The 26,861-nt window shown below is 34.0% G+C and overlaps 4 protein-coding genes and 1 long non-coding RNA gene across 12 annotated transcripts in view; 2 read left to right on the forward strand and 3 right to left on the reverse strand.

The window, feature by feature from the left end:
• LOC128891731 (uncharacterized) overlaps positions 1-4,683 on the reverse strand; it is a 12,924-nt gene extending 8,241 nt beyond the window's left edge. For both annotated transcript variants that reach the window (XR_008460907.1, XR_008460906.1), the window contains exons 1-3: positions 4,278-4,683; positions 3,162-3,280; positions 2,925-3,077 (exon numbers count right to left, since the gene is read on the reverse strand). This is a non-coding gene — a long non-coding RNA (uncharacterized LOC128891731). The remainder of the gene's footprint in view (positions 1-2,924; positions 3,078-3,161; positions 3,281-4,277) is intronic.
• Positions 1-9,156, forward strand: part of LOC128891713 (aquaporin AQPAe.a-like) — a 32,793-nt gene extending 23,637 nt beyond the window's left edge. The window contains exons 3-4 of the mRNA XM_054151443.1: positions 4,693-4,836; positions 8,042-9,156. Coding sequence (XP_054007418.1) covers positions 4,693-4,836; positions 8,042-8,437 — 540 coding nt within the window. The 3' untranslated portion in view covers positions 8,438-9,156. The remainder of the gene's footprint in view (positions 1-4,692; positions 4,837-8,041) is intronic.
• A 1,030-nt stretch (positions 9,157-10,186) lies between these two features.
• On the forward strand, positions 10,187-17,529 carry LOC128891684 (SET and MYND domain-containing protein 4). The gene is made up of 7 exons (XM_054151375.1): positions 10,187-12,437; positions 13,081-13,621; positions 14,410-14,732; positions 15,373-15,581; positions 15,810-15,934; positions 16,120-16,329; positions 16,445-17,529. Exons 1-7 carry the CDS (start codon positions 12,125-12,127, stop codon positions 16,764-16,766), a joined length of 2,043 nt encoding a protein of 680 aa, XP_054007350.1. The 5' UTR covers positions 10,187-12,124; the 3' UTR covers positions 16,767-17,529.
• Positions 17,023-23,532, reverse strand: LOC128891724 (RNA-binding protein 1). 7 transcript variants are annotated; one of them, XR_008460893.1, is made up of 8 exons: positions 23,375-23,532; positions 21,750-21,963; positions 21,552-21,644; positions 20,982-21,029; positions 20,804-20,851; positions 19,521-19,695; positions 18,344-18,430; positions 17,023-17,926 (listed from the first exon to the last, which is right to left on the reverse strand). XR_008460893.1 is itself a non-coding variant. In XM_054151462.1 (7 exons), the coding sequence occupies exons 2-7, from the start codon at positions 21,956-21,958 to the stop codon at positions 17,923-17,925; spliced, it is 489 nt and encodes a 162-aa protein (XP_054007437.1). In that variant the 5' UTR covers positions 21,959-21,963; positions 23,375-23,532; the 3' UTR covers positions 17,023-17,922. The 7 variants fall into 7 exon arrangements, 4 of the variants coding, with proteins under 4 accessions (XP_054007437.1, XP_054007438.1, XP_054007439.1 ...); XR_008460894.1 differs by lacking the exon at positions 20,982-21,029; XM_054151462.1 differs by lacking the exon at positions 19,521-19,695.
• Positions 23,533-23,979: 447 nt separating this feature from the next.
• Positions 23,980-25,097, reverse strand: LOC128891719 (mediator of RNA polymerase II transcription subunit 18). The gene is made up of 2 exons (XM_054151451.1): positions 24,638-25,097; positions 23,980-24,562 (listed from the first exon to the last, which is right to left on the reverse strand). Exons 1-2 carry the CDS (start codon positions 24,838-24,840, stop codon positions 24,115-24,117), a joined length of 651 nt encoding a protein of 216 aa, XP_054007426.1. The 5' UTR covers positions 24,841-25,097; the 3' UTR covers positions 23,980-24,114.
• Between the last annotated feature and the right edge of the window lie 1,764 nt (positions 25,098-26,861).

Raw genomic sequence — 26,861 nt, forward strand, 5'->3', positions numbered from 1 at the left:
GAAGAAGAAGAAGAAGAAGAAGAAGAAGAAGAAGAAGAAGAAGAAGAGCAACAACAACAATAACAAAAGCAAAAAGAAAAGAAAAACGAATGAACCAAGAAGATGGTGTTGCGTAATCGCGGCAACTCGTCGGCGCATGTGTGCTGAACGCCCGGGGCAAACCGAGACCTTGCCGACGTGCATGAGAACTGGGCCGCGCCGGGCCCCACCGGGCCCTGCCGCCATCAGCCCGATTCTACCAGACTCAAATCGGACCAGCCACCGATCTAGACAGCATTTACACTTCCCTCTCCTCTCTCTTCTCCTTTTCACTCGTGTTTCTTCCTTTTGCTCCTCGCCGACAAGTATTAGGCTCTTACGCGCGAAATCCCTGTTCAAACGTTCCACGTTCTTAGTCGTTTTCGTTGCCAAAACTATCTTTTTCTAAAGAAATTTTCGTTAATCTGATAAACATCTGCGACAGATTCTAACTCAAGATTCGTTCTTGTTTCTTCACAGTTCTTTAACGTGGAAATAAATCTGCTTCCTTAATCTTTAACCGATGTCGTCAGAGATATGAGTATTAGAGAAATCCAATTTTTGCAATGTTTTTTTTTCTCATCTTGAAACGGCACTTTTTGTGACATATTTTCAACGCATAGCTAGAACACGGAAGAAAGTGTCATTAGAACATGGAGAAGCATTTTCTGACTCTCGCAATAAGAGGAATAAATGTGAAAAGTCGAGAAGACGCCTACGCATGGAACTCCACATCGATGATTTTAAGTCGAGAAATGTGATTTCTTGCTATTTTCTTCGAGCTCATTTCACCTGAAATGAAATTTAATTTGTGTTGCGTTTCTTAATATGAAATATAAATTAATCTCGAAACAGGCACTATTTTCTGGTGAATTTGACTTTTGAATTTAAATTTACGATTTAGATTTAAATTTTCAAATAGTGTAAATTGTGTTCGTTTTCTAGAACAATTCTTAATCTCTATTGTGTACATATTTGAGATTCTTTTTAAATTTACGAAGTTAATTAATTCGACTTGTTTTCGCAAGGAAGGATCTCTTATTCTATTACAGAACAATATTCAAAACACTCAGTATACACAGAATACCTCAGAAAAATTCTAACGCTTCTATAAAAATAGCTTTTGTAGTGAAACGGAACTAATGGCACAATATATTACATTAAGAAGTGTGATTTACCTTCAAAGAGTTTCAACTTGTTGTGAACACATTCTTGAAATCGTGATGTGCAATATCTCTGAGAGAAAATTGCAAAACAGATTGCAAAAATTCTATATAAGCGAAAGAAGTATGCCTCGAGGTTCTAAAGCTTACAGATACCACCTTAGGAATATTTCAAGAATGTTTGAAGAAACTCTTCTTTGTTCACAAATTATATTTCTGTACCTCAAAGTCATTTTAATATAGCACCAAGTGCTTTGACATTTAATAAAGATACAGTGGGTGTAGAATGTATTCGTACACCGATCAATTTCCCAAAATCTTTTGTGTGAAATTATAGTTTCTTAACTTCTGTTTTTATAATCAATGATATTTTACATATTCTCGGAAGTCTCTAAGATAGAAATAATCCAAATAACATTCGCTAGTTAATATAATTTGTGAAATTAACAAAAAACTGTCAAAAGTGGGTAAAATTGTAGAAGCAATAAGTATTTGTACGATTCTTATGACGAACTATTTACAGTAGAGTTTGTAACGTAAACACATTAGTTCATTGCTCCGTACGAATTAGAAAACATCAAATTTCCAGTAAAGTGCTTTTAAAAAAGGTTCTAATAGAGGAATGGAAAAAGATTCCACTTCGAATAACTAATAATTTAGTTAATTTAATGCTTAGAAGAGTTACAATAATTATAAAATCAAAGGGAAATCCCACGAAGGAAGTATTACATACTTGTAAATTAATGTAGATTTCTTTTTTTTTTTCATCAAGTTTTAAAAATTAAACAGTTGTCCGAATACTTATTGCTTCAACATTTCTATCGATTAATTGTTTTTATCTTGTTAATTTCGCAACTTTTATCAATAGCTATTTTTTTTGTAATCCATTTATTCTAGAGATTTCAGAGAATATGTAGACTGTCATTGTTTATAAAAAAATAAGTTAATAAATTACAATTTTACACAATTTTTTTGGAAATTGATCGGTATACGAATACTTTCTACACCCACTGTAGTTTTCCTGCGAGTTACAGATACACTGCAAAGTTCTATGAATATTTAATACCTTTGAATACCATTGTGTTATATTAATATATTATTAGCAATTTATAACGGTAATGTTCAGTAGCCAACCAGTTCGTATTATGGATATCGGAAAGTTCGACAAGGTTATCGACATCAATGTGGTTCTGCGTCATTTAACCTTTTCGCTACTACCGACCATAGTCGTCCTTCGCGAAACGATCTGTGAGCAGAGATGGGAAAAATTTTTGTCTAAATACAAATTTCATATAACGAAAAAAAGAAAGACAACTTTTCATTCATTAATTTTAGAACAAAAAAGAAGAAAATCCGCAAAACAAACTATCTAATAATACTAGTGAACAAAATAAAAATTAGATACTTTTACATATTTAATTGTGTTAAATCATCATTGTATACAAATTGCAGTTGAGAAAATGCCGATGTAAAGAAGTAATGGAGATTAAAGAAAATGTATATTTCACTTAGTTTTAACCTTTGTTTCTATCAATACTAATGATGAATTATTCATATAATAATTATAATTAGGACTACCAAATGAAAATTGACTCCAAAGTTATAGACAGTGATGCATCCTTTTTTCTATCTTTGTTTCCCTGTTGGTTTTCTTCATTTTCTTCTCGAGTTCTTTGAACGTTTGAAGCATCATAATCTCTTCGTATCATTTTGATATCTGTTTCATTTCTTCAATTTTCGTACCTTATTAGCAATCGTCTCTGCTGTCCGTTGACTCATGCCACGATACCGCCGCAAATATTTCCAACCAGTTCACTGACGCCAAAGAGTCTGCGACGGGTTTACTCTCGCGTGGCAGCCTAATTTGCGTACACGTGCCGCCCGGATTGCGTCTTCCTTTCGTACGAAACAAACAATTTACAATATTTGAATTATCATGAATGGCAAAGTGTTTTTGTTCTTCGACAAATTGATACATACTTGCAACAAGTGGAAATTCTTTTTGTTGTAGTAACAGCAATCGGAAAACAAAATCTATCGAGTAATGCGAACAAATATTTTATTCTAACGTCCAAAGTAAGCTGTACTCAAACGTGTCCCTATACTTTTCATAAGAAACGTTAATGTTATAGTACATGAATTTTTACAAATAACGTTACATTTGCAATATTTGCAAGATCTACACCCCTGGGGAAAGCTTTGCCTCCTTTCTTATAAAAACGAACGATTGTAAATTGTAAATTGAATCTAACTTTGTTGCCAACACACCACTTCTCTTCTTAATTAAAAAAAAATTGATTTTTTCATGTAACGTTTGTATTATTTCATAATTTTATCACACCTCCATTTAAGTTTGTACGATCAAAGAGATCTGGCCTCAGGCATCTTGGATCACGCTTTTATCTAGTTTTTTTTATATTCAAGGTCGTTCTTTAATACGTATTTTATTCATACAACAGTTATTCGCAATGTTTTATTTAATTTCGATTCGCCACAGACTATTAATCTTGTGAGTTTACAGGCACCTTATTTTTAGGAATATAATTGACAGTATAGTACTTTGGATAGAACGTAGAAAGGATTTTCAATACGTTGCTTCAACGTTTCAATGGACTTGCCTCGTCCTATTCTTTTTACCTAACTCGTCAGATCAATTCCTCGAAATATTTGTGCAACAGTATCGTACTTTGCCGCCACAAAAAGAGGCTCGATTTAATCGCATTACGTCAATCTTTCTTAAACTCGTTCCTCGCTTATGCCATCGTAATCGTATCGTGTGATTGAAATTATGCGAAGATTTAACGTGCTAATTCTGAGTGATCGTAGACTAATCATTGATACATCATTTTTATATAAAATTTCCAGGGATTGTAATATTTCAAACTAAAGTAAATCATTTTTATTTACTCCAAATTAATATCGATAGGAACGACGACGTCAACTTAGAAACGAATATTTTTCTTAACGTAGTCATCCGAATCTAAGGCCTTGATTTCTCCAGAGATGTATGTGGGGCACAGTGCTTATTAGGAAATCGTTCGTAACGCGGGACAAATTTAAGATCTTTTTTATCCGCGTGTATATCAACCAACGTACCCCAGAAATTGCGAAATTTGAGTTAGAATTGGAGGATCTTTTTGGAACACCGACCACGGTCACATCCGACGTTGAATTTTAGAGCAAGGGCTCTTATCTTTCCACGTAATGTTCACGCATGCAACCTGTTTCTGTCGAGAAACAAAAAATAAATCACGCAAGTTTACACGACGTTTAGAGATCTGATAAGCGAGAATTCTTTACTGGTCGGAATCTAGAATGGCGCAAATATTTTCTGAAATTCCACTAGAATGTTCGCAGGAATGTAACGGATGTATAATAATCTTTCCAATACCAAAATTTTATCCGAGGATAAAAGTAACATTCCCCTCGATCTACTGGGAGATGTAAATAATCTGTAACAAAATCTGTGTGAAATAACGTTAACCAAATATGCAATTTTCTCGTGTTTCAGGTATTAGGACCAGTTTCAGGCTGTCATGTGAATCCAGCTGTAACAGTCGGCCTTCTAATCAGCGGAAATTGCTCGTTTCTGAAAGCAATATGCTACATCATTTGTCAATGTTGCGGCGCCATCGCGGGTTCCGCAGTGTTAAAGGTAAACTTCATCATTTGAGGAATATATTGTAAAGAAACTTCGAAACAATCACTAACTCTTTCAAGGTGTTCCTAAAATGTTATTCATTGACAATTGTATCTTTAAAATTTATATTTGTGAATCGAAGGTAAGGGGTGTGGTAATAACTTATAATCTGGTTTATTATATTGTCGGATATTATGGATTAACTTTACCCTTTGCGAAAATCGTAACAGTCAATTCACACACAACATTGCAAAGAGTTTGAAACATTTTTCTGTCTAACTATAACCCAACAATTGAATTTATCGAAATTAAAAGAATCATGAAGGAAATGTCTTGAACATATTTATTGCATAAATCTTTTATCATAGTGTTACAGATTGCATTAAAACAATAATATTTTATATTCAACACTCTTCCAACATCATTATTTGAGAGACGTTAGCAAAAATTAGAGTTTCTTTCAAGGGATGTTTTCACCTTTAAAATCATTTTTCAGGACCTTACACTTGCAGAGTAATACTAAAAACGATATTGTTAATCTCGGGATAGAAACCACGGCCTGAAAATAAAGAAAACTTTGTCGTTTCTTTCTAGAAAATTCATTTTCACCATACCGTACTATATCGAAATCTATAAAACATGGAATCTTCAATATTCACAGTAATATGAAAATTCATAATTTCTTTGAGTGAGTATTTCACCTTTTGGATCCTTCCATTACCAAAATAAATAATCATTAATTACGCTACATTTCCGTAAAGTTTACTCTTTCTAAATTTTCGAAATGTCGAACTTTCTTTGCTAGTCCTAAGAAACCAAATACCTATTAAACGAATAATATACTTCATCTTTGTGGAACTGTTTGTCTCTTCTATTTTTACACGTCGGTTACCGAAGAGCAGTCTACAATCATCATGCGTCAATTACGATGTTCAGCAAGGTCAGGGTCTTATCATGTGTTTACCGACGCTGGTTACATCAGAAACTGACAAGCGAGGCGAATTACGCAGACTAAATGCACGATGCACCGTCGATTCGTGACAGTTAATTCATGAGCACATTAATTTCTATGATTGGCCGTAAGTGCATTGCATTCAGCGGCGTATAACGGCGGGGGTGCAATTACATTAGAATTCATAATGTAATGAAGACAAATGACTAAAAGCTACTTCATCAAAAAAGTACAAAGTCTATATGCGAGATAAATAGTTGCGTACTGGGAAATTGGAGAACTACAGGCTCGTTAGTGGAATTTTATTCGATCGAGTTGAACAAATAGGAACGAGGAAAATTACTATGATCAAAATTACGAAGCATACGGTTCAATGAAAAATAGTTGGAATATGTGTAATTGTAATTGGCAACAAATTTGCTATAATAAGGAAGCAAAATCAGAAAAATGAGAAAAATCTTAGAAAACTGGAGAAACTGGAAAGATGGGAACGAATTATTTAGTTGTGAATAGTAATGGTGGCAATACGTACATACAAAGTGTTATTGTATCTTAACCGTATTGTTTTTGATTATGTTTTCCACAGACTGTCAAAGATCGTAATGGATAACCTTTATGAAATACATTGCCCAGATAAAACTCATCTTTCTTCCACAGAGAAAAACAACACCACAGGATGGAATCAAAAGACTAAACAATTGAGAAGAATCGAGATATGTTGCTTAATGTTTTCCCGAAGTAGATACAGTAATCACTATTATTTTCTGATATAGGAGAGTACATCAGATTAAATATTGTTCCGTGCAAAATATAAATATTTACGTTACGATTTGTTATAAATCTTCACTCTAGAGTGAAAACAAAACAAAACCTTTGGCTTCATTGTGCCCAGAACACATCAATATCATCGTTAAAGGATTGTTATAATAAAATGGGACATAATCAACTAACAAAACAATAAAATGTACATGTATCAGATGTTGAATTTCTTCTAAATATATCTTATCTTATCGTAGAGTTTATTTACTCTGAAAAAAATAGACTTCTGGCAAAAATTGTCATTGCAATTCATTAATTAATTCATTAAACAGATTTTCATATTAACCTTACACTTTCTTTATGCTTTCACTAGTAATGCCTTCATTAGTAAAAGAAAACAGTATCGAATAATAAATAAATTAAACGTTATTCGAAACGATGATAAATTAGTACATGGTGCAATGTCCATTTAACCGAACCACTAGTCCATTAAATAACATAATGCAATACGTTAACAATTAACCTTTCACAGTAACTGAATTTGATCGTCGAGAACCTGCTCCTTTTGAACGTATGCGTCCGTAATCGCCCAATAAAAACTCTACGATTAAAGATCGAGTACAGTTTTCTTCCTTGGACCATGACATAATGTTTGGTGTCATACCGTTAATTGACATCGGCGAAAAAGCAAATGAAGAGTAATTATATATCGGACCATTCTTCAAGTCTCATAAATTGTAATTTCAGTAAATTTAAATGATTGGAGTAAGCTATAGAAAACCGCAGTGCAAAAATTCATTCAAAAGATAGAATTATTACAATTTTTAAAGGGTCAGTTAAAACAATATTTTCTTGTGATTTTGGACAATTTGGTTCTATCAAATTGTAATTATGTTTCGAAGTTTAATGCAGTTTTCGTTTCTCTAGAGAATTGATGAATTTTCATCGTAGCAAAATTTCACCCTTGTAATGTTAAATTAATATTGAAACTTATTATTGAAACTTTTTATCACTTACTTCTGTGGAAATTTATGTTTACTTGCAACATACTCGTATGATAGGCATTAGTGCCTCTAAAGAAAGGCCTTTAACCCTCTATGGGGCGAATTTTTGTTTTCTGCAAACAACTTGCGAGGCATTTATTTTAATATTTCAAATTGATGGTGCTGTCAACCGTCATTAATATTGTTATTGGTTATCAGAGATATCGTATAATTAAGACGTATACTTCATTTTGTGAAAAGACTAAAATTATTTGGTAAAAAAAAAATGTACATGTAAAGTGTAAATTAGGTCAAAATGAATGTTGTGTAGTTAATGTAGTGATTCAGGATGAGTAACAGTAAACAAGGAGTCATCCAACAGTTATAAACCGCTTATTAAGGGTTCCATCGAATATTGTAAGCAATTAAACTCAATGATCCCGTCAAGAATGGGACACAATGAAGAAGCAGTCCTCCAACTTACTAAACATCTTTCTAATAATTCCTTTTATCACTATTTCCTCAGGTGCTGATCCCAACAACAGCAGCTCGTAATGGCTTGGGTGCCACTGCTCTTTCCCTGTCAGTCACCGAGAGTCAAGGTCTCTTCATGGAAGGTATCATCACTTTCCTCCTGATTCTGGTCGTCCACGCAGTGACCGACCCCAAGAGAACCGACACGAGGGGATGGGCACCGATGGCGATCGGATTGGCCATTACCGTGGCTCATATGGCAGCCGTGCCCGTTACAGGAAGCAGCATGAATCCTGCCAGGACGTTAGGTCCTGCTGTCATCCTAAGCGAATGGAAGAACTTATGGATTTACTGGGTTGGGCCGATTATGGGAGCTTGCGCTGCCGGTGGCCTCTACAGGGTGGCGTTTAGACGCAAGGAGGACGATGAAGCATCTTACGATTTCTGAAAACAGAATTCAAAATCGCTATCCCTAGTGATGGATCCTCCTTGAAAAGAAAGGAAACGAATCGAAAACTGTCTTAACTCTTTCAGACACGGCGTCCACGATTGAGGACACAAAATTTAAAAATTACCGACACTATAGTTTAGGACGAATGTCCAGTTTTTCTCGAAAACTACACTATTAGGATTTTAGTTTAAATTTTTTCCATAATAACTGTAATCCAAGTTCACCTTAAAAATTAAATTACATTAGTACGAGAAGAAAATAATTCAGATCTGAAAGGGTTAATTATTAACTGCAATCACTGGGTCGTATTTTATACAAAAGAAGCAAATTTTTCATTTAAAGATCAGGGTCAGTTAAACGATCAGTGTTCCCGATCCTCACTTCAAGTATTTATTTATTACTCTAAAGTTTAGACAGTTTAAAAATCAAAAGGATTTTGATCGAGTAAAATACATGGCAATTTCTTCCTAGTCTCGCATATGGAAAAAAATATTTATCTGAAGGCTTCGATTCTGTGTTTGAGTTATCTTCGATACTGCTACCATTACAAATCGTTATTAATTTAATTATTCTAATGAATATTAAGACACTAGTTATGAATTCACAGAGTGAAACTACTGTTTTGTAACTCATTAAAATAATCGACTTTCGATACAACGATTTCTAATGTTTACAATATTGAGGATGATTTAAGTACTGTGTTGTAATATTTAAATACATATTATAACATATTATAACATATTTTTGTTCGAGCAAGACCAGAAAGAAATGACGCTGTATTAAACAGATTTAAGTATAGAAATATTCAGTGTGGAAGACGTAAACAGTGATCATTTGGTTTTAAACAAAAAGACTTCCTTTTCTCGAATCAAATATGATTTAGTGAAGATAGTTAAAAGTTAACATTAGAAAACAGTGAGACACTGTTCACGGTACTGAAATAAATCTTTCATGATGAATCTCACGGGAGAACGAAAATCATCGTTCGATTTACAGGAGAAAGTGGAATTATTTCTCCTACCCGATGTTCTGCATAAACTTTTATGATTTTAAAAATCCGAAGGGAATGTGGAAATTTTATTTATTATAGATTGACCAGTCCTTCAAGAAACCATGTTCTTGCATTTTCTTCCATATTGCTATTGACCTCTTCATAGACGAGTTATATTCGCAAAAAAAAAGCTGACTAGCAGTTTCATTCTTCTTCCCTACAGAGAAATCAATTTAATTCTGGATTAATTGATTGAATTTAACAAAAGTTATTTGTTTATACATTCCAAGCGCAGAAACTCTCTTTTTCTAAGAAAAGGGGAGGAGAGCACCTTCCAAAAAGTTTCGAAATCACTGTTATAGTAATAACAAATCCGATTTACAAGACAGTAAATTGATTGTGTTATTATCGTACAAAAATAATGAGTATTGAACCACTTCTTCGTGGATCGTGAAAATTCAGTCTTCTTAATTAGAAATACATTTAATAATAAAAATAAATAAAAAAAGACGTTTCAAAATAGATGTGCTCGTACTGGAGTAAAGTAATTTACAATCGAATATCTGAACGAATTTACTTTTAATTCTTCACTATTCATTCTTTCTGTAAGGGCTCGCAATAGTTTTCGCAAACAATGAAACAAAGAAAGTATGTAAAACAATATTCAATTTGAAAAGGCTAATCTCAGTCTAAAAACAACTGTTCAAATTTGGTCGTTACCAATAATATAATTGATGTATTTGTCGTATATATATATATATTGATACTATTTTAAAACAAAAATTATTTTGAACTTGACGTTTCCTGTATTATTTACTGATTAGAAAAGGACTAAAAAGTTCTACATTTTCGATAGTTGATGCATATGTTTTCGTATATCATGTAAAACTTCTTATCGCATAATTAACGCTTTTAACAGTAAAACATCATAAGCAATGTTACATCTCGCGCATTCATACAGCCATTGGAATCATATTCGACTTTGTAGAATTTAGTTCCATAGTTTTGTATTCTTCTCACCAAAAACATACCGCATTCATGTACATGTCATCTCAACGTTTTCTACGTCGTTTAAGTTTTGTATATATTGTACTTAAATTAGCTTATAAGATTTCGTAACAGATTATCACGTATGGACACGTAGCTTACGTCACACTTTAAGTGTACATAAATCGTTTATCTTTTAATATCGACGTTGTTTCTTTTCATTAATCCTTTAACTCCTGTCTATGAATATTCTTGCCCAAATGACGGTGGCTGTTGAATATCAGATCAGTCCATCTGTTTGGATTTATAAATAACTATTTCTATTTTCATTCGAATAAATTTATATCCAGCTCTGTCACGAATACTGATATGCCACGTAAAATGAGGGTCACTTGAATGAAACCGATGTAGGACCGGCTGCCCTTTCTTAACATATAACGATAACGGCGTCAAAAATTCATTAGTAGACTAAGGGTGTCTATGAAAATTTACATTATTAAAGATGCAAATAAAGAATTTAAATTAAAATAAAAATATTTTTCATCTTCTAAACAGTGTAACGGTATTTTATAGTTTTGCATTTGTGCATTTCCTCAGACATTTTCTCGTATTTTCACTTGCCATAAATGAATAAACATTCGCAATCTAATGATTAGTAATTAATAAATTAAAGAAACGTCCTAACTTTGCTTGTTATAGGATTTACTTGCATTATTTGTAATTGTGTACACTTGTATGATGGAGATCATCTATTTTGTTAATAACAAGTGCACGGATAATAAGTTTCAAATAAAATTAAGAACACTTCAAGAAAGTCACTCTATTTAAAAAAAAAATTCGTATTCTATGCTTGTGAATAGTTAAATTAGAAAATAATAAATAAGTTGGTGTCCTTTTTGCATGATCCACAGCTAAAACTTGATTAATTGCATAGTAGATATACTACTGTCGTTAGTGTAGTAACTAATTACCGTCACTTTTTATTTTTGTTACAGTCGAAATTTACCCTGATCCAACACAATTGCGCTTTTGCAATTACACATGCTTCTGTCGTGCTTCCTTGTCGTATCGCACAGCTCTACGTCTTACGCCGACAAAAATAGCCTGCGTGGAAATAGACGAACATAGTTTTTGGGGAGCCGTAGATGATGCCAGTAGCTTTGGGTGTCGTCGACCGGCAACGTATCATTCAGATACAAGCTCGATCGAACAATTCCACTAACGATAGAGCAGCTTTCTTAAAAAACAAAATTCTGCTAATTCGATAAAAAACAAAAGGATTCTCTTCACTAAAGAAAAGGGAGAACAAACAAAAAACAATCAATAGCTTTTACTGACGCGTTAATAATGTGTTCGAGTGGTTGATACGACCATAAACAACAAATTAAAACAAAAACATTGTTTCAGCTTCTGTATACATACGTACGTAACTGTGATAGTATGTAAAGTTACTTTCTATAAGAGCATTCACGGTGAATTAATTTAAACTTTATTCTGCATTTCTGCACCGTTGTAAAAAAAGAAAAAGCGTCGAAATTCTTCTGTACTCAAAGGCGACCGAACAATAGGAGATAAATTCGTAAATAGTTTTACGAATGGCAATAGAGAAACGATAGAGGCGTTGGAATTAAAAGCATTGCTTGCGGTGTATAAAGTATATCGTAGAAATTCTGTACGAATAAAGGTTATCAAAAAACGAGGAAAAAATGTTGAGGAGCGATTCAGACAGCGAGATCAGTAATAGTTATTTCAGTGCGAATCTGTTTGAGTTGCAAAATGCAATCAGTCCGCAGGATTCAAAGCGATTCGGTTCCTTGGACAGTAACGCGGAGAGGATCGATTTCGTACTGAGCTACCCTCAAGCCCACAGTCTGCCCTTGGACGAAGACAATCAGATGCTGAAGAGCAGCGAGAAAGCTCTCCAACTAAAGGACGTAGGCAACAAGTACTTTGGTCGGGGTGAATTTCGAATGGCCCTAGAACTGTACTCGAATGCTGTTCTACTCGCACCTCGACAAGGTAAATCACTATCGATACTATCAACAGTATTTATTTAACACTAAACCTACCGACCCTTCATTTGGATCTATTTCTACCGTGGTTGGACAAATAACTAGTTTTAAAGTCAGTTCATTCATTCCAATGCAAACAAAAAAATATACATGTCGAATTGAGTAATCTCCTTCTTTTCGAAGTCGGTTAAAAATATTTCACGTAGTAATAAATTGAATAATGCGCGAAACAATTGTATAATTCGTATATTGCATATAAGAACTGTATATAAAAGCTTGAAAACGATCATTTGACCGGTCGTGGTTGGTTTAGTTACCCTTGGGAGTTCAAGTACTCATTCCAAGCTCAAACACAGCCTGACGTAGTAATTCGAGTAAGTAGAACTCAGATTATTCGAATTAATCGATGGATGTAAGTGTTTGGATTAGGGAATCGTCGTATAATAGAATATTTTTGTACTTTCTCAATGTTGATTTTCGTATATGTATTTCCATATACATATAGATTTGAAAATCAGAATAATAAGTGAACTTGTGGAATGACCTAATATTTATCAATTTTTTCTGTTTTAATCTCCTACAGAACCACTCTGTGTACTCTACTTTCACCAAGCAACATACGAAAATTCTAACGAAATTCTATTTTTCAGAGTTGGGTGTTATATTGGCCAATCGCTCGGCGACGCTTTATTATCTGGAACGTTACAATTACGCTCTGACAGACGCTGCGGAAGCCATACGAGTTGGCTATCCACGGGAATTGTTGTACAAAATTGAAGAAAGACGTGCTAAATGCTTACTCGGTTTGAAAAGGCACGCAGAGGCAGTGCAAGCGTTTAGGAGCGCTTTAAAAGCTCTGGACTATACAAAGTTGTCGTTAGAGAAGAAACAGAAGATAGAATCGGACATCAGAGTCATGCTTGCGGTGATGGAAAAGGGTAACGAGATTGCGCAGAAAGAATCGAAGGGAGCACAAGAGACGCAGAAGAGTAGCGAACCGAAGAAGACTAGCGGATCGACTCTCGAAATGAAGGATTACAACCCTTTGTACCCTTCGTGTAGTAAAGCTGTTGAAATTAGAGATGACGGTGGCGATATAGGAAGACACGCTGTTGCGACTAAAAATATTGAACCTGGTGAAATACTTGTTGTAGAAAAACCGCATTGCGCATTCTTATTGGCCGAATACAGGTGCGACCATGGGATGAATATTCAATATCTATTGCTACTAGGATGTATCAGCTATACAGGGTGTTAAAAAAAAAGCATTCAATATTTATATGGTGTATAGGGCACACTGTACTGAGCAAAAAAGCTTTAGTAAACATAAAAAAATGAAATTGACAAAATTGTCGGCACTTGAATAGGAACATTCAGAACGCAATTTATAAACACTGGCATAAACATCGCATGCGATGGAAGCAAGTAAGTCAATCATGATACTAGCAAACAAAAATGTTTATCTCAGAAACGGTTGACCTATGTTTACTAAAGCTTTTTTACTCGGTACAGTGTGCCCTATGCATCATATAAATATTGAATGCTTTTTTTTGAACACCCTGTATAGTTGTTACAGATGACTTTTACTATTGCAACTACTCTATATCTCTGTGATAAAAATCATAATGTAAACCTATAATACACAGGGTAGTCCACAGAATTTGCACACTTCTATTAATTTCTAAACTGTAGTATTATATGAAAAAACTTTTTATAGAAAAGTTACAAATGCTCTTTTTATGAGCGGAGGCATTTTGGAGACTTCAAGTATACACTATGTAATGTACCCCCTCCAATAATGCAAGTTTTGTATAAAAACTATTTTCATAAAATGTATGCTTCAGACGTTCACCAAGCTGTGCAAGTTGCGTTAACCACCCTTGTATACAAATTTGACATGCAAGCTGAGTTACCTGAGGCACATGTTTCGGAAGATAATTTACAAAAGAAGCTACAATTAACGTTATATTTAATTTCAGACTCACACATTGTCACTCTTGCTTGTCGAGGATATTTGTGCCAACACCAGCTGCTTGCAATACATGCAGTTGCGTAGCTTACTGCAGTATACCTTGCAGAGATGCGGATGCAACGGTGCATCGAAACGAATGCACGTTACTACCCACGTTGTGGAATTCGAAAACTTCCATAACGTGTTTTTTAGCCTTAAGATCGGTTACGCAACGACCGTTCGAGGAACTGTTTGCGCTGAAAGATAAACTGAAAGCTTCCAAGGGTAGATTCGAAGTCACGGCAGAGCGACCTCATAGAAGCGATGACTTTGAGGCCTACTACGGATTAAGTAATTAATTTTGCAGTTAATATTTATTAGAATAATACTAACGAGTATTTATCTAACGTTATAAGCCAATTGAAATATACATGCAATTTTCTAACGCGATTCCTCTCAAAAGTATGATTGAATGAGTGAGTTTTATTTATAGAAGTGCGAAGACGAATAACTTGACTATAACTCTTGACTCACATTACTTTATAACTCTCTAGCATCACCTTTAGGGATGCTAATAGTCTCATGGGGCCCACTGGCTCCTAGCTCGGGTACCTCGGGATCGCTGAACCCGTACTGTAGCTACAATCAACCATAGATCATAGCTACAGCCCCTGAGGGCCTCTCAGAAGTACATGTATAATATGCACTCATATTTACATATACAGTGGGCGAGAAACGTATTAATATAGGCACTTTTCTTGCAACAACTTTATACAAAGCAGTATGTACAGAACGTATAGAATGATCCACGGTTGTATGAAATGAATTTACCTGCAATTATCTCATTTTCTGTATGTAATAAGCTACGAAAAGAAACAATCTTTTTGAACATATCGCTTATTCTTATAAAGTTATTACGAGAAAAGTAGATGTGCACGCACTTCGTGACACATTCTATGTAAAATATACATTAATATTTCTCTTCGTATAGTAACTCATGTAGACGAAAGAACGACAAAAGATCTTCTCCATAGGACCTACATAGCCAGTTGGTTATTGAGACTTTTAAAAAAGGGCCCGTACTTTCCTGAAAGCGTTAAAACTCCAGACACAGCGGAAGTGAAAGCCTCCGAAGGTGAATTATTTATTGGAGGTTTAATTTTACAAAGCTTGATGTTGCTACAATTCAATTCTCATGAGGTAAATTATATATGTTTGTCTAAAGGATTGGCATTAATTGAAGTATACAGTATATGTATACAAGAAAAAAAATATATGTATTAAAAACAAATTTTGGATATATTTAAAAAACTTAATAAAAATTTGTACAGTGACAGTTCAGAAAAATATCGATTTTGTGAACACGTAAAGTCGACCAAGAAAGCCTCGTATCAAAACATTGTGAATAAATGATATATCAATTTTCAGATATCAGAATTGACAATACCAAAAGGCAAAAAAACTTTGGCAAACGCTAAAAGCATTTTTATTGGTGGTGGATTATATCCGACAGTGTCGCTATTTAATCATTCATGCAATCCTGGTATCATCAGGCAAGTAGACTTCTTTATTTAAAAACTGCAAAATTTAATCATACTCCACGTAACTAACAAAAATAAATATTGAAATATTAACGATATGTTAGCGTGATCGTTAATTTATAACGGTTATTCCCCAAATATAAATGTTCACATCATCATCATAAGGTAAATTGTAAATATTATTTTCGTATTTACAGATACTACGTCGGTACTACTATGGTTGTAAGAGCTATTCGCTCAATCGCAAAGGGAAAAGAAATCTCTGAAAATTATGGTCCAATTTTTACAATAGCTCCTGAATCTGAACGGAAGAGGACCCTGAGGTTGCAGTATTGGTTCGACTGTCAATGCGAAGCATGCACAGGACACTGGCCTTTGTTAGAAGAAATCGATCCATTGATTCTAAGGTATTACTCAAAATACAAAACCAAATAGAACATTGCAATAACAAATCTTAGAATACAGTTTAAAATATTTTGTTTTGAAACTTATTCATTTAAAAAATTAATTTTACTTCTACAGATTTAAATGTGAAACTGGGCCGGAATGTGGTAACGTTCTACCAGTGAGAACGGATACGAACGAATTCATGATCAGGTGCCCCAAATGTGGCAACAACACCAACATTTTAAAAGGCTTGAAGGCCTTACAAGATACGGATGCACTTTACAAAACTGCCGCGAGAAACTTGGAAAAAGGAAAAAACGCGGAAGCATTAATATCTTATTTAGAAATTTTGAAACTTTTGGACGAAACCCTAGCTCTGCCTATAAGAGATTATCATCATTGTCAGCAAGGTGTTCGACTATGTATGCTTACTTTAGGCAATTCCGCTTATATTTAAAGATATTATATAAAGAGTTCACTTACTTACTGCGTTGGCAGTATTGATGAATCGAAAAAACATTTAACCGTTAAGTGAGAATTAATTTTCAACTTCTGTAGCGTAAAATGTTTTCTTTTTTATTGTTAAATGGTATGCAGCACGTAGTACCAGAGGAACGGGGGAAGGACATTCATCTGCTGCTATTTTAAAACTTTATTGTTATTTATTAGTAAACATGAAATCGCTATTTGCAATAGGGAAGTCAAACTCGTAATACGATACACTTTTTTATTTTTAATCTTAGATTCGTAAGAGTACAAAATAATTAATACAACATAAAACGGTCATTTCTCCTTTTTCCGTTACCTTCTTCACGGTGAAACGTCTCTGACCCGAAGTCTGTATCGATTATTCCCGTCGGTTACCACTCACGGTTATGCTGATAATCGTTAATTATTCTTAATTGTAAATCGAATCTTTTATCGCACTCGTACACTTTAAAGCAGTAAGCACATTTTGTAGGAGATCCAACGCACTTGATAGCTCGCGTCATAAAAAAAATCGTGTCCTTTTAACTTTTGTATAGTGTGTAAGTGTGTGTATGTAATGTATGCGTGAGCAAGATGTGTGTATGAGCGCACACGCATGTGTATGTACTGTGTGAACCAGTGTAAAGAGTATTACGCACGTAGCTGACTTCCATGCGTATACAAAATTAACAGCTTAAATCCTAAACGTGTATGTGTACTTAGTGAAAAGAATATAGTGAGATACTCGAAGCACTATTGCGGAATGGAAAGCGACATACTCGTATAAGAGTACAAACCACTGAGTGTTTTTAATTACCCAAGCCCTTGATGTGCTACAGTGCCGAAAAAGTGTACACAGTTCGTCCTTGGGATTTTCACTCTCAACATTCAAGTATGATACTGTGTTTTCATCCCCGCTCCTACTCTTTTTTTTTTACATCCCCACTATATTTCTTCCAACAAGTATGAATGTTTGTTTCGTATCTTATGAAATGTCTTTTACTCTTTATTATCATCATTGCTTGATCCGAGTATGTACGCGTGGTAACGATTATTATTGTTTCTTTATGTACATATAAAATCGGTTTTCGTTTGTCTTCCATCCGGCACATTTAGTCGGTCCGTTCTCTCGACACTTTTAGCACCTAACTGCAAGTAAATAGAGAATACACTTAGAAAAGATTCACTTTAACACCTCGATGTAATTTTGCTACATCGTTGCTTTGCACTGAGCGTCGACATTTCGATGTAAAGAGAATGTTACAACAGACGAATTTAATTGAAACTGTCGTCATCCGGGTATTTGAACCGTTAATATCACAGATTTATCATTTAAATGCTAGTCGAGGCAAAACTCTTGATACTTCGTTTAGTTTATGAGTACACAAATGATTTGATTTGTCAACGAATGTGGACGGTATATATCACGAAAGGTGTTTCATTCCCGTTGAATTTGACAAAAGTTATCCGCGAAGTTTCGCTTATTTCAAGAAAGCAAAATCTGATTTCTGCTTCCTCTTTTCTTTTTCTTTTTCGTTTGGTTTTAATTTGTAGTTATATCAATACCGTCTGTCACGGGAATCCGAACGAGAACGACGGTCTCGGCTGCGGCTACGGGTCAGTGATCTCCTGCGAGGGCTACGGGACCGTGACCTAAAATATTAAAAAAAAAGATTACACCACTTTTACAAAATTGGGAAAACAGTTCATTAATGTGCGACTCCCCGCTTCATTTAACATTTCACAACACTATTAATCGTGATAGCGCCACTATTTGAAGGTATACTCTGTGAAACTTAATTTCAGAAAATGTAATATCGAATTATCTTGCGAACATTGAAATATAAGACAAAACAGAACGTCGCACATTAAACACATAGGTACAAAAATGATCGCAAGGCAACCGTAATAGAATTAGGACTGGCTAATTCCTATTTGCCTAAAGGGTAATAAAAACTAGTTAGACACAATAATTAATACAAAATGACATCTCACCAATAATGAGAAACCAATAAACAAAAGTAGGATTAATTTGGTTAAATTAAATCTTTACAAGTAACTGTTCAATATATATGTATGTATATATTAATAGATGTATAAAAAAAAAACATATATATATATTGATAAATACATATTATGTAATAGGCGGCAGTTCCCTGGTCCAATGTATGATGTTTTACCGCAAAAATAATTGAAGCAAAATAATAATACAAAATGTCTTGGGTTCCTTTCCTAACGGTATGTAGAATGAAACGTAAAATTATATATTTTGTATGAACAATGTTATTGGACTGCAGAGAACATGACGCCCAAGTAAAAAAAAGATAAAAAATCTTTGAAAATCGGTGAAATACCAGACAACTGTGAACATGTAGTGGTGGTTGGTGGTGGTGGTACTTGGTTGGGTGGTGGTGGGATGGTGTGTAGGTGGTGATCATTTTGCTTTGCTCAGTTGAAGAGAAGTGGCGGTCGCGTTGTCGGCTAAGTTTAACGTGATGGTTGACGAGTAGTAGTAGTAGCAGTAGTAGTAGTAGTAGAAGTTGGGACGGACGGACGGACTGACGCGCCGAGATTTTGACAGAAGTATTCGTTCATATCGCGTCGGCTGTTCGATGGATTCACGATGCTCCTAGCCGCTAGAGGTTGAGGTAGCCCGAAGAAGTCTTTTTGAAGGGGTTACAGACGGACTGACGGACTGACGGACAGCATCGGACTGTCAACTGACGGACGACTTGGCTCCTACCGGTGACTGGTGGTGACTGATGGTGACTGGTTGGGAAGTTAGTGGGCAGGCAGGCTTTTTTTTGTTCAGTTTTGATTGCTAGACTTTTTTTCACGGTGGCTGTAGTAGTAGTAGTAGTAGCAGTAGTAGTAGTGGCGGGGAGACGAGCAGAGCTAGGAGCTGACGCTGGTAGAATCTGCAAACGTCAGTTTTAGCAATATAACCATCAAAGTTATCATACTCCTGGCCACTATCGGTATACACGAGTTTTCCTTAATCCAAATTTACAAAATTGCACATGTTTCACTTATCATCGATAGATTCATTACGATTATATCCTAGACTGCCCACTCTAATGCGTACAAAAGAAGACTCTACTTGCAACTAATTGATTAAACTTATATGATGGATGTATAATCATCAGCTTATCCTGTATGTACTTATCGTAACGCATGATGCAGTATGCCAAAATAATACTTTGTATTATAAGAGCAAAATAAAAATTCAGCTTTACAAAGCTAATGTAAAAAATATAATTGAGGAAACTGTAAGCTGCTTCGATGCGTGTACGATAAATAAAAGTGACTAAAGCACGAAATGCGTTTCAGCTACTTGCACGTTAGTGTGCATTTTAATATAAGAATATTTTACCGTCTAAAGAAATTTAATTTATACTTCATTCGGTATCTGAAAAGTTTGTTCAATATTTGAAATGACCAGAATAAATGATATCAATAGTTACTAATATCCTTTGAATCATAGAACATTAGTTTTCAGATACCAAATAATTATATCCTGGCGCTTACACAGTTAAATCAATCAGATTCTATATGGTAAGAGCACAATAAGCATCAAAAATATGTTACTTCGAAATGATAAAATTAACACCAGACACCGCTATGATTTCTTTTTATACGCCACCGGTGCTACTCTCTATGCACCGAATAAGCTTCGTAGTTACCAACTAATTCTTGATCTTATACAAGTTCTTTTTTTCTGTGTTTCAAACTCTATCTTCGTCCTCCGTCTACCGCACTTTATTTTAGTCCTGTTCTCTCCAACTTACGCCAATCAATTAACAACATTTGACCACCGATCGTAACAGTTATGCAATAACGCCATTTCCAATACATTTTGATATAATTACTCTACATGTCTTACATGACCATTGTGATTCTGCGTGCAAAATTTGCGATGATCACAATACAAGCGGTACTTGCAAATACCTACTTGTAACTTGTAGATCGACTGTTCTTGATGAGGCTCTGAAAATTGGATAAAATCATAAAATAAAGAAAAATTACCTGGATAATCGACTTATCGGTGATCTCCGCGGACTTCTTGACCAGGACCTAAACAAAATTAAGAAAAACTATGTTTGACTCCTCGTAATGTTGTTGATCACCGTGTTTCGCTTTGATTTCTTTCATTTGTCTACTCGAACCTGAAAATTTTCAGTCAACAGGGATAGGAAAATCTTACCTGGGGTAACGACCCAGCGATTTCCTTCGGGGACTGCGAGATCTGGACCTATAAGGTTGTCAAAAAGATATATGGTATGTGAATCCTGTTGTTCACTAAGCATAGTCACATGGAGATTACAACGGGAAAAAAAATAGCTCTAAATAATATCGCTACCTCTGCCATAACTAAATTTTTGTCCTAGCTTTTATTGTTCACGTTTCCCATGCAGTGTATTTGACTGCTCTTTGGCTAACGTCAATGCTTAAAGCTACGTTTATTATTATTACTTTATACATTATTGCTTCTCCTTGTTTTTATTAATGCAAAAACAGTAGCCAAAAGAGCATTAAGATCAAATAAATGCAGCATATAATATATTACTATCCGCATTCCTATACAAAATACTGAAAAAAAATACTGATTTATATCCGCTGTGCATAAAAGAGAATCACCGAAACCCGTGCATAGTTTCTTGACATTCTTACTCATTAACTGCACTGTAATACCTACTTGGCAAGACACTTAGCCATCTGCAGCAGCTCAACGTTGCTGTAAAATGCGGATGCTTATCATTTTGAGATTTCTTACCTGGAGTATCTTGGACCGGGTCTACGTCCACCACCACCACGTCGACTTCTGCCGGAGGACATCTCTACCCTTACTCTGGTTCCACAACAGCGTCTATGAATAAGATAATTCATTTTTTTAATTATTGAAATTTATTGCTCTATTAATGTTTTCACTACATATTGATTATATATTAAATATTCTCTATATAATACTTACGTTCCATCTAGTCCCCTAACTGCATCTTCAGCATCTCTTGGATCTTCAAATTCTACAAAAGCAAATCCAGGTGGATTTCTGGCAACCCATACATTTCTTAGTGGACCATATTTACTGAATGCGCTTTCAATTTCATGTTTGCTTGCACTGCTGCCCAAATTTCCAACATAAACTTTGCACGAAAGATCCCATTCACGATAACGTGACATTTTGTCTGTAAAAAATAAAATATTGCTCTTTTTATTAACAATAAACACAGTATTATATAACAATATAAACAGTATAATATTATTATTGGTGAAAAATGTAAAATTAAATCTTTGAGCCATATTTGTGGAATATATAAAATAATATGCATATGAACAGTAGTTATCAAATATGTTTTTAGCACTTGTTATAGTGCTGTAGAAGCCTACGATAATTGCCAGCATCAATAAGACTAAGTCCTTCATGTATTCATATACAAAAAGAACATTAAATTTGGTCTTGAACTTCTAGGTATATATAAATGGATCAAATAATGTCAAAGTTCTTACATGAACTATTGGCATTAAATATTATCTAAGTGTCATTTTACTTCAAAGTTGTGACATCAATATTACAATTCAAAATCATTTGGCGAAGAAGCACAGAGCTATAACACTCATAATAAGAATACATGTAAATAATATTAGTACAATGATGTTGACAATGCCAACTTTTAAAAATAAACATCTTGACTTTGTAAAATTGGTTATTCAGTATACCATACCATAAGGTCGCTCTGGTGAATTCGTGCCAAAGATAATTTGAAAAGCAAAGAAATGGAACGTAAGAAACAAGAAGGTTGAAGCATCAAAGAAATATGGAGAATAGTTGTACGATGCTTTGCAGGTACAAATATAAAATAAGTAGGAGTTAACAGAAAGACCTCAGCTGAAAGGAAAACTTCCAACTAGTCAATATTCTAAAAAAATTACATTAACTTCTTGCTTTCATGAATCCACTATAATTCTCTCATAATTTCACACTATTTCAAACATTAACATATGCTCCATGAATAAAAACATTATTCTCGACAATTCTACTATTAAAAACGGTGAATTGTGAATAAATTATTAACGACTACTGTCAGTTTACCTATATTAACAAAATATCGACTGGTATTGAAAATACTGCTATCTACTTAGATATTTACGAAACAAAAACCAACTCATATTTTATCTATACAAGTTTCAAACTCCAGTCTAACAGACGCAAATAATTAAATTACGAATTTATATGTTAAACACAAAATACAGTAAATTATGCTGAAAAGGGAAAGTCGGAGAACCGCCATGTTGTGTTCTCAATTTGCTGCAGTAACGCAGACTAATTACACCAGATATAAATATTTCAATTAATACGAGAATAGCTATATCACTTGATTTAAAGTGCTACAACAGCAAATAATTTGTATTCCTTTTGTATTTTTATTCTTACAAATATAGAAATAATATGGAAAATTAGCCTGTATCAGAACTAACAGAACCGACGCCATGGATATTTTATACAGTATTTTCTCTGTTCACTCACGATTCTTTTATAAGTAATTACAAAAAAACAATATCAACCATGATTTAAATGAAATGTTCTGTTTTACTTACGTTTTGAAGGAGTAAATTGGTTAAAAGAACTTCACAACTTTGCAACACACACAACCGTTCCTTCGAACCGCGCAAGTAGAAATGCTCACAAAATGGTGGCGTGTGTAGCGTTGATCTTCTTCCGTGTCCTCCTTTCTAAGATGGCATTGGTGTACATGTATTACTCTCTACTTTCTGGTCAAATTAATATTTAATTCCTTTGAAATATCAATATATTTATATTGAAAAATTGAATAGTTGATTTCCACCGATTTATATATTTAAAATCTTAATTAATTGAAACTAGTTTTAATTATCAATATACAAATGAAATGCTTTATTATGCTATAATTGTAAATTACTTGTCATTACAGTTGAATATACCTAATTTATTGCAAGAAAACGGTTTTCTTTTGATAATAAAACTTTGTACTAGTCTCTTAATTGAAGAAACGTAAAGTTAAATAACTGTTTCCGAAAATCGATAAATACTCTAATTTGATTCACATTGTACATCCAGTAGATAAATAGCATTCTCCCACACATGCGTCGAAACACCAGGAATAAAATTTGAAGTTCGGTCAACTATATGCTACAACTATATACATCAATGTAATTAAAGTAAATAAAATATAAATTTCTTTTATTGTTACACCTTTTGAAATTATAAAAAATTGTTTTATATACAAGTCTACGAGGAGATTTACAAAACTTCTTGGTATAATTAAAAATACAATACGGGTTTGCATATCATTCCTGTATTAATGAACAAGTCTTTTATAGTCAATTTTTTCAAGTTGTACTAAGGGTTTCAACTGCTCTGCAAAAATTCTCATATCTTCTGCAATTGCATCTTGACCACTTGGTGCTAAAACACTCAATTCGACTAGATAGCTTTGAGATATAGCTTCCATACTTTCAGGCATTTTCCCTTGTTGTGCCATTTTAAATATCTTAGAAACGGTAACTTTCATTCTACCTTTACGAAACATATAACCACGAGCAATGTACTCAAAATCCAACCTACATCCAAGCTCTGTCAAGAAGTCGACAACTGTGTTACTGGTTGCTATATCTAAGCTACTTCTAACAATTGTTGGACGTGATTTGTCACCCAGTTCGGGTTGACCAATATAACGTAATTGCCAAGGCATATCTTGGTAATCCAAAGCTCTTCTTATATGTAAAAGTAATGGTTGTTCTGCTCCTCTAAAACATGAAACATTAAACAATTATGTAACTTTGCCAAGCTTTAATGGTATTTCTAGAATTACTTTTACTGACCTAATACTAAAACACATTTCATGGTCGTAAAAAGTTTCTGGTCCAGTATCGACATTGTCACATAAACCACGTAACCTGTGAAGTAACACTTCTACAGCACTATCTAATACCGATCCTTGTAATAAGTATTCTTGATTTGGAATTATATTAGATTTAATTGCAGCTGATAAACTATCCATTGCTGTACTAATTGGAGCACTCATTTTCACGATTGCAAATTTAAATGTGAAAGATATATTCAATGCTTACAGATATTTGCTTGTAGGTTAACGTATGCCCCGGACCCTACCTACTTATGTTTAGCACGTTACGGCGTTACGTTACGTTTGTTCCAAATTATGGGACAAGGCTCGCAATCTGAACTTATAGATTGTAGTGTAATAAAACAAAGAATAGTATGAATTATATATTTATGAAAAATAAATAATTAATTAAAAGATATCAGTGGCGCTATCTTACTGTAAAGGTTGGAACTATTTTCACTACAAACTTGGGCGTATACCCACCGATGGCGCCACTAACAGAGTCGATACTTATGGCAGTATTGAATAATTATTTATAAAAATAATACATTTGATATATTAACTAATATATATAGTGCTATAAAGCAAAGAATATTGTATCAGTAACGCCATCTGACAGAAATGGTAGGAACTATTTTCTCAACATTTTTGGGTACAACCATTTGGTTTTAATTTTTATCGACTTATTATTTATATAAATAGTGTAAACTATTTGCATAACAACTTTCTCATTATGTCTTATTATGTATACTTTAGACTAATTCTAAGTTCTCGTACTTTCATTTACTTGTAAACGAGAAAGATTGCAGCCATTAGCTCATATTAATTAGTATGCAACTGATAACGCCATCTGGCCTTACTGACGATGTGCAGTTAGCAATTACATACTTAAATAATATAGAGGGCCCAGGTTTCACCACGTGGAGGATACAAAAGACAAAAACAACACCCTAGCCACCATTATCCTTAATCTAAATGTTGTGTCCCCTCCCGCTCTGCCCGGGGGTGTATTACCCCAAATTAAAAAAAAATTGACACCAAAACTTAACCCGACGATGATTTCTGAAACACACAATATATATTTTATAACAGTGTTTTTATTGCCAAATACTTCATTCACAATTTGGTTCAGTCACCTGCAACAGAAGAAACGTATATTATTCTCTATACTTCAAAAATATAAAAAAAATCCGTAGAAGGTCTTCTTTTTTTGTTCTTGCCCTAACTAAAAATACAAAGTTACTTCAAAACGGACGTGATTTATCAAACGCAACACTAATAGAAAATGCGATTCATTATTATTCGCAACACTACCCTGAAAGAAAACGCGAAAAGTACTAATCAAAAGAAATCGCGAGGTGCATCATTATTCGAAATACTAATCTATTAAGTACAAAAAGAACAAATCGCGTGCACCAAGTAATACGAATCCCTAATTAAAAATCCAGTGCAACCATCTCAGGCTGCGGAGAATCATAGTGGCAGCCACTTTGGCTGCTTGGTAATTTCTCAAGTGATGAAGGTGTCAAATTTTTGGCTTTTCATATGACAAAATACTAATTCAAAACGCGTGAATTTACAACAAACCGGACGCGATATTAATTATACGCAATACTAATTGCAATGGCGATTGATCTTTCATACGCAACACTAATCTGAAATAAAACGCGAACAATTCTAATAAAAATAATCCTCAGTAGAAAATCTGTAACAAAACTTACATGAATTAATAACATGTTCTAAAAATTGCAGTAGTTACAATATTAGAACATTAAAATTGCAAAATCATACATTTTACGTTTGTACAAAAAAGATACGCGAATGTTAAAAAAATGTTTAACTTTAATCTGTTATGTTTCTAACGTATTTAAAGTACATTATAAAAATGTGTAGCTTCACGAATATCTCAAGTATCTAAAAAGTGTAGTGTAATGAAGTAAATGTGTCTAAACTCGCAAAATGTATTAGTTTATAATGAATGTAAGAAGAAACTATCTAAATTTGGAAATTCTTACGTTTTATACGTGTACAACAAAGCTATGTAAATGTTGAAAGAATGTTTAAGTTTGTATCTGTTATGTTCCTAACATATTTGTTATGAATTTTAAAAATGTGTACATGTGTCATAAATGTTCACAGTTTCTAGAAAATGTAGCGTACCATAGTCAAAGTGCTTCGACTCATAAAATTTCTCAATTTAT

Source organism: Hylaeus anthracinus, unplaced genomic scaffold (genome assembly GCF_026225885.1).
Source record: "Hylaeus anthracinus isolate JK02 unplaced genomic scaffold, UHH_iyHylAnth1.0_haploid 12002, whole genome shotgun sequence".
In the NCBI taxonomy this organism is placed as follows: Eukaryota; Metazoa; Arthropoda; class Insecta; order Hymenoptera; family Colletidae; genus Hylaeus; species Hylaeus anthracinus.

Coding starts and splice junctions, on each gene's coding strand:
- LOC128891719 (XM_054151451.1), bottom strand. CDS start 24,840: ATGAGTGCTCCAATTAGTACAGCAATGGATAGTTTATCAGCTGCAATT. Junction 24,563..24,637: donor GAAATGTGTTTTAGTATTAG/GTCAGTAAAAGT, acceptor TTCATGTTTTAG/AGGAGCAGAACAACCATTAC.
- LOC128891684 (XM_054151375.1), top strand. CDS start 12,125: ATGTTGAGGAGCGATTCAGACAGCGAGATCAGTAATAGTTATTTCAGT. Junction 12,438..13,080: donor TCTACTCGCACCTCGACAAG/GTAAATCACTAT, acceptor TCTATTTTTCAG/AGTTGGGTGTTATATTGGCC. Junction 15,935..16,119: donor TGCAATCCTGGTATCATCAG/GCAAGTAGACTT, acceptor TCGTATTTACAG/ATACTACGTCGGTACTACTA.
- LOC128891724 (XM_054151461.1), bottom strand. CDS start 21,958: ATGTCACGTTATCGTGAATGGGATCTTTCGTGCAAAGTTTATGTTGGA. Junction 21,030..21,551: donor CCCGGTCCAAGATACTCCAG/GTAAGAAATCTC, acceptor ACAACCTTATAG/GTCCAGATCTCGCAGTCCCC. Junction 18,431..20,803: donor CCGATAAGTCGATTATCCAG/GTAATTTTTCTT, acceptor TTAATATTTTAG/GTCACGGTCCCGTAGCCCTC.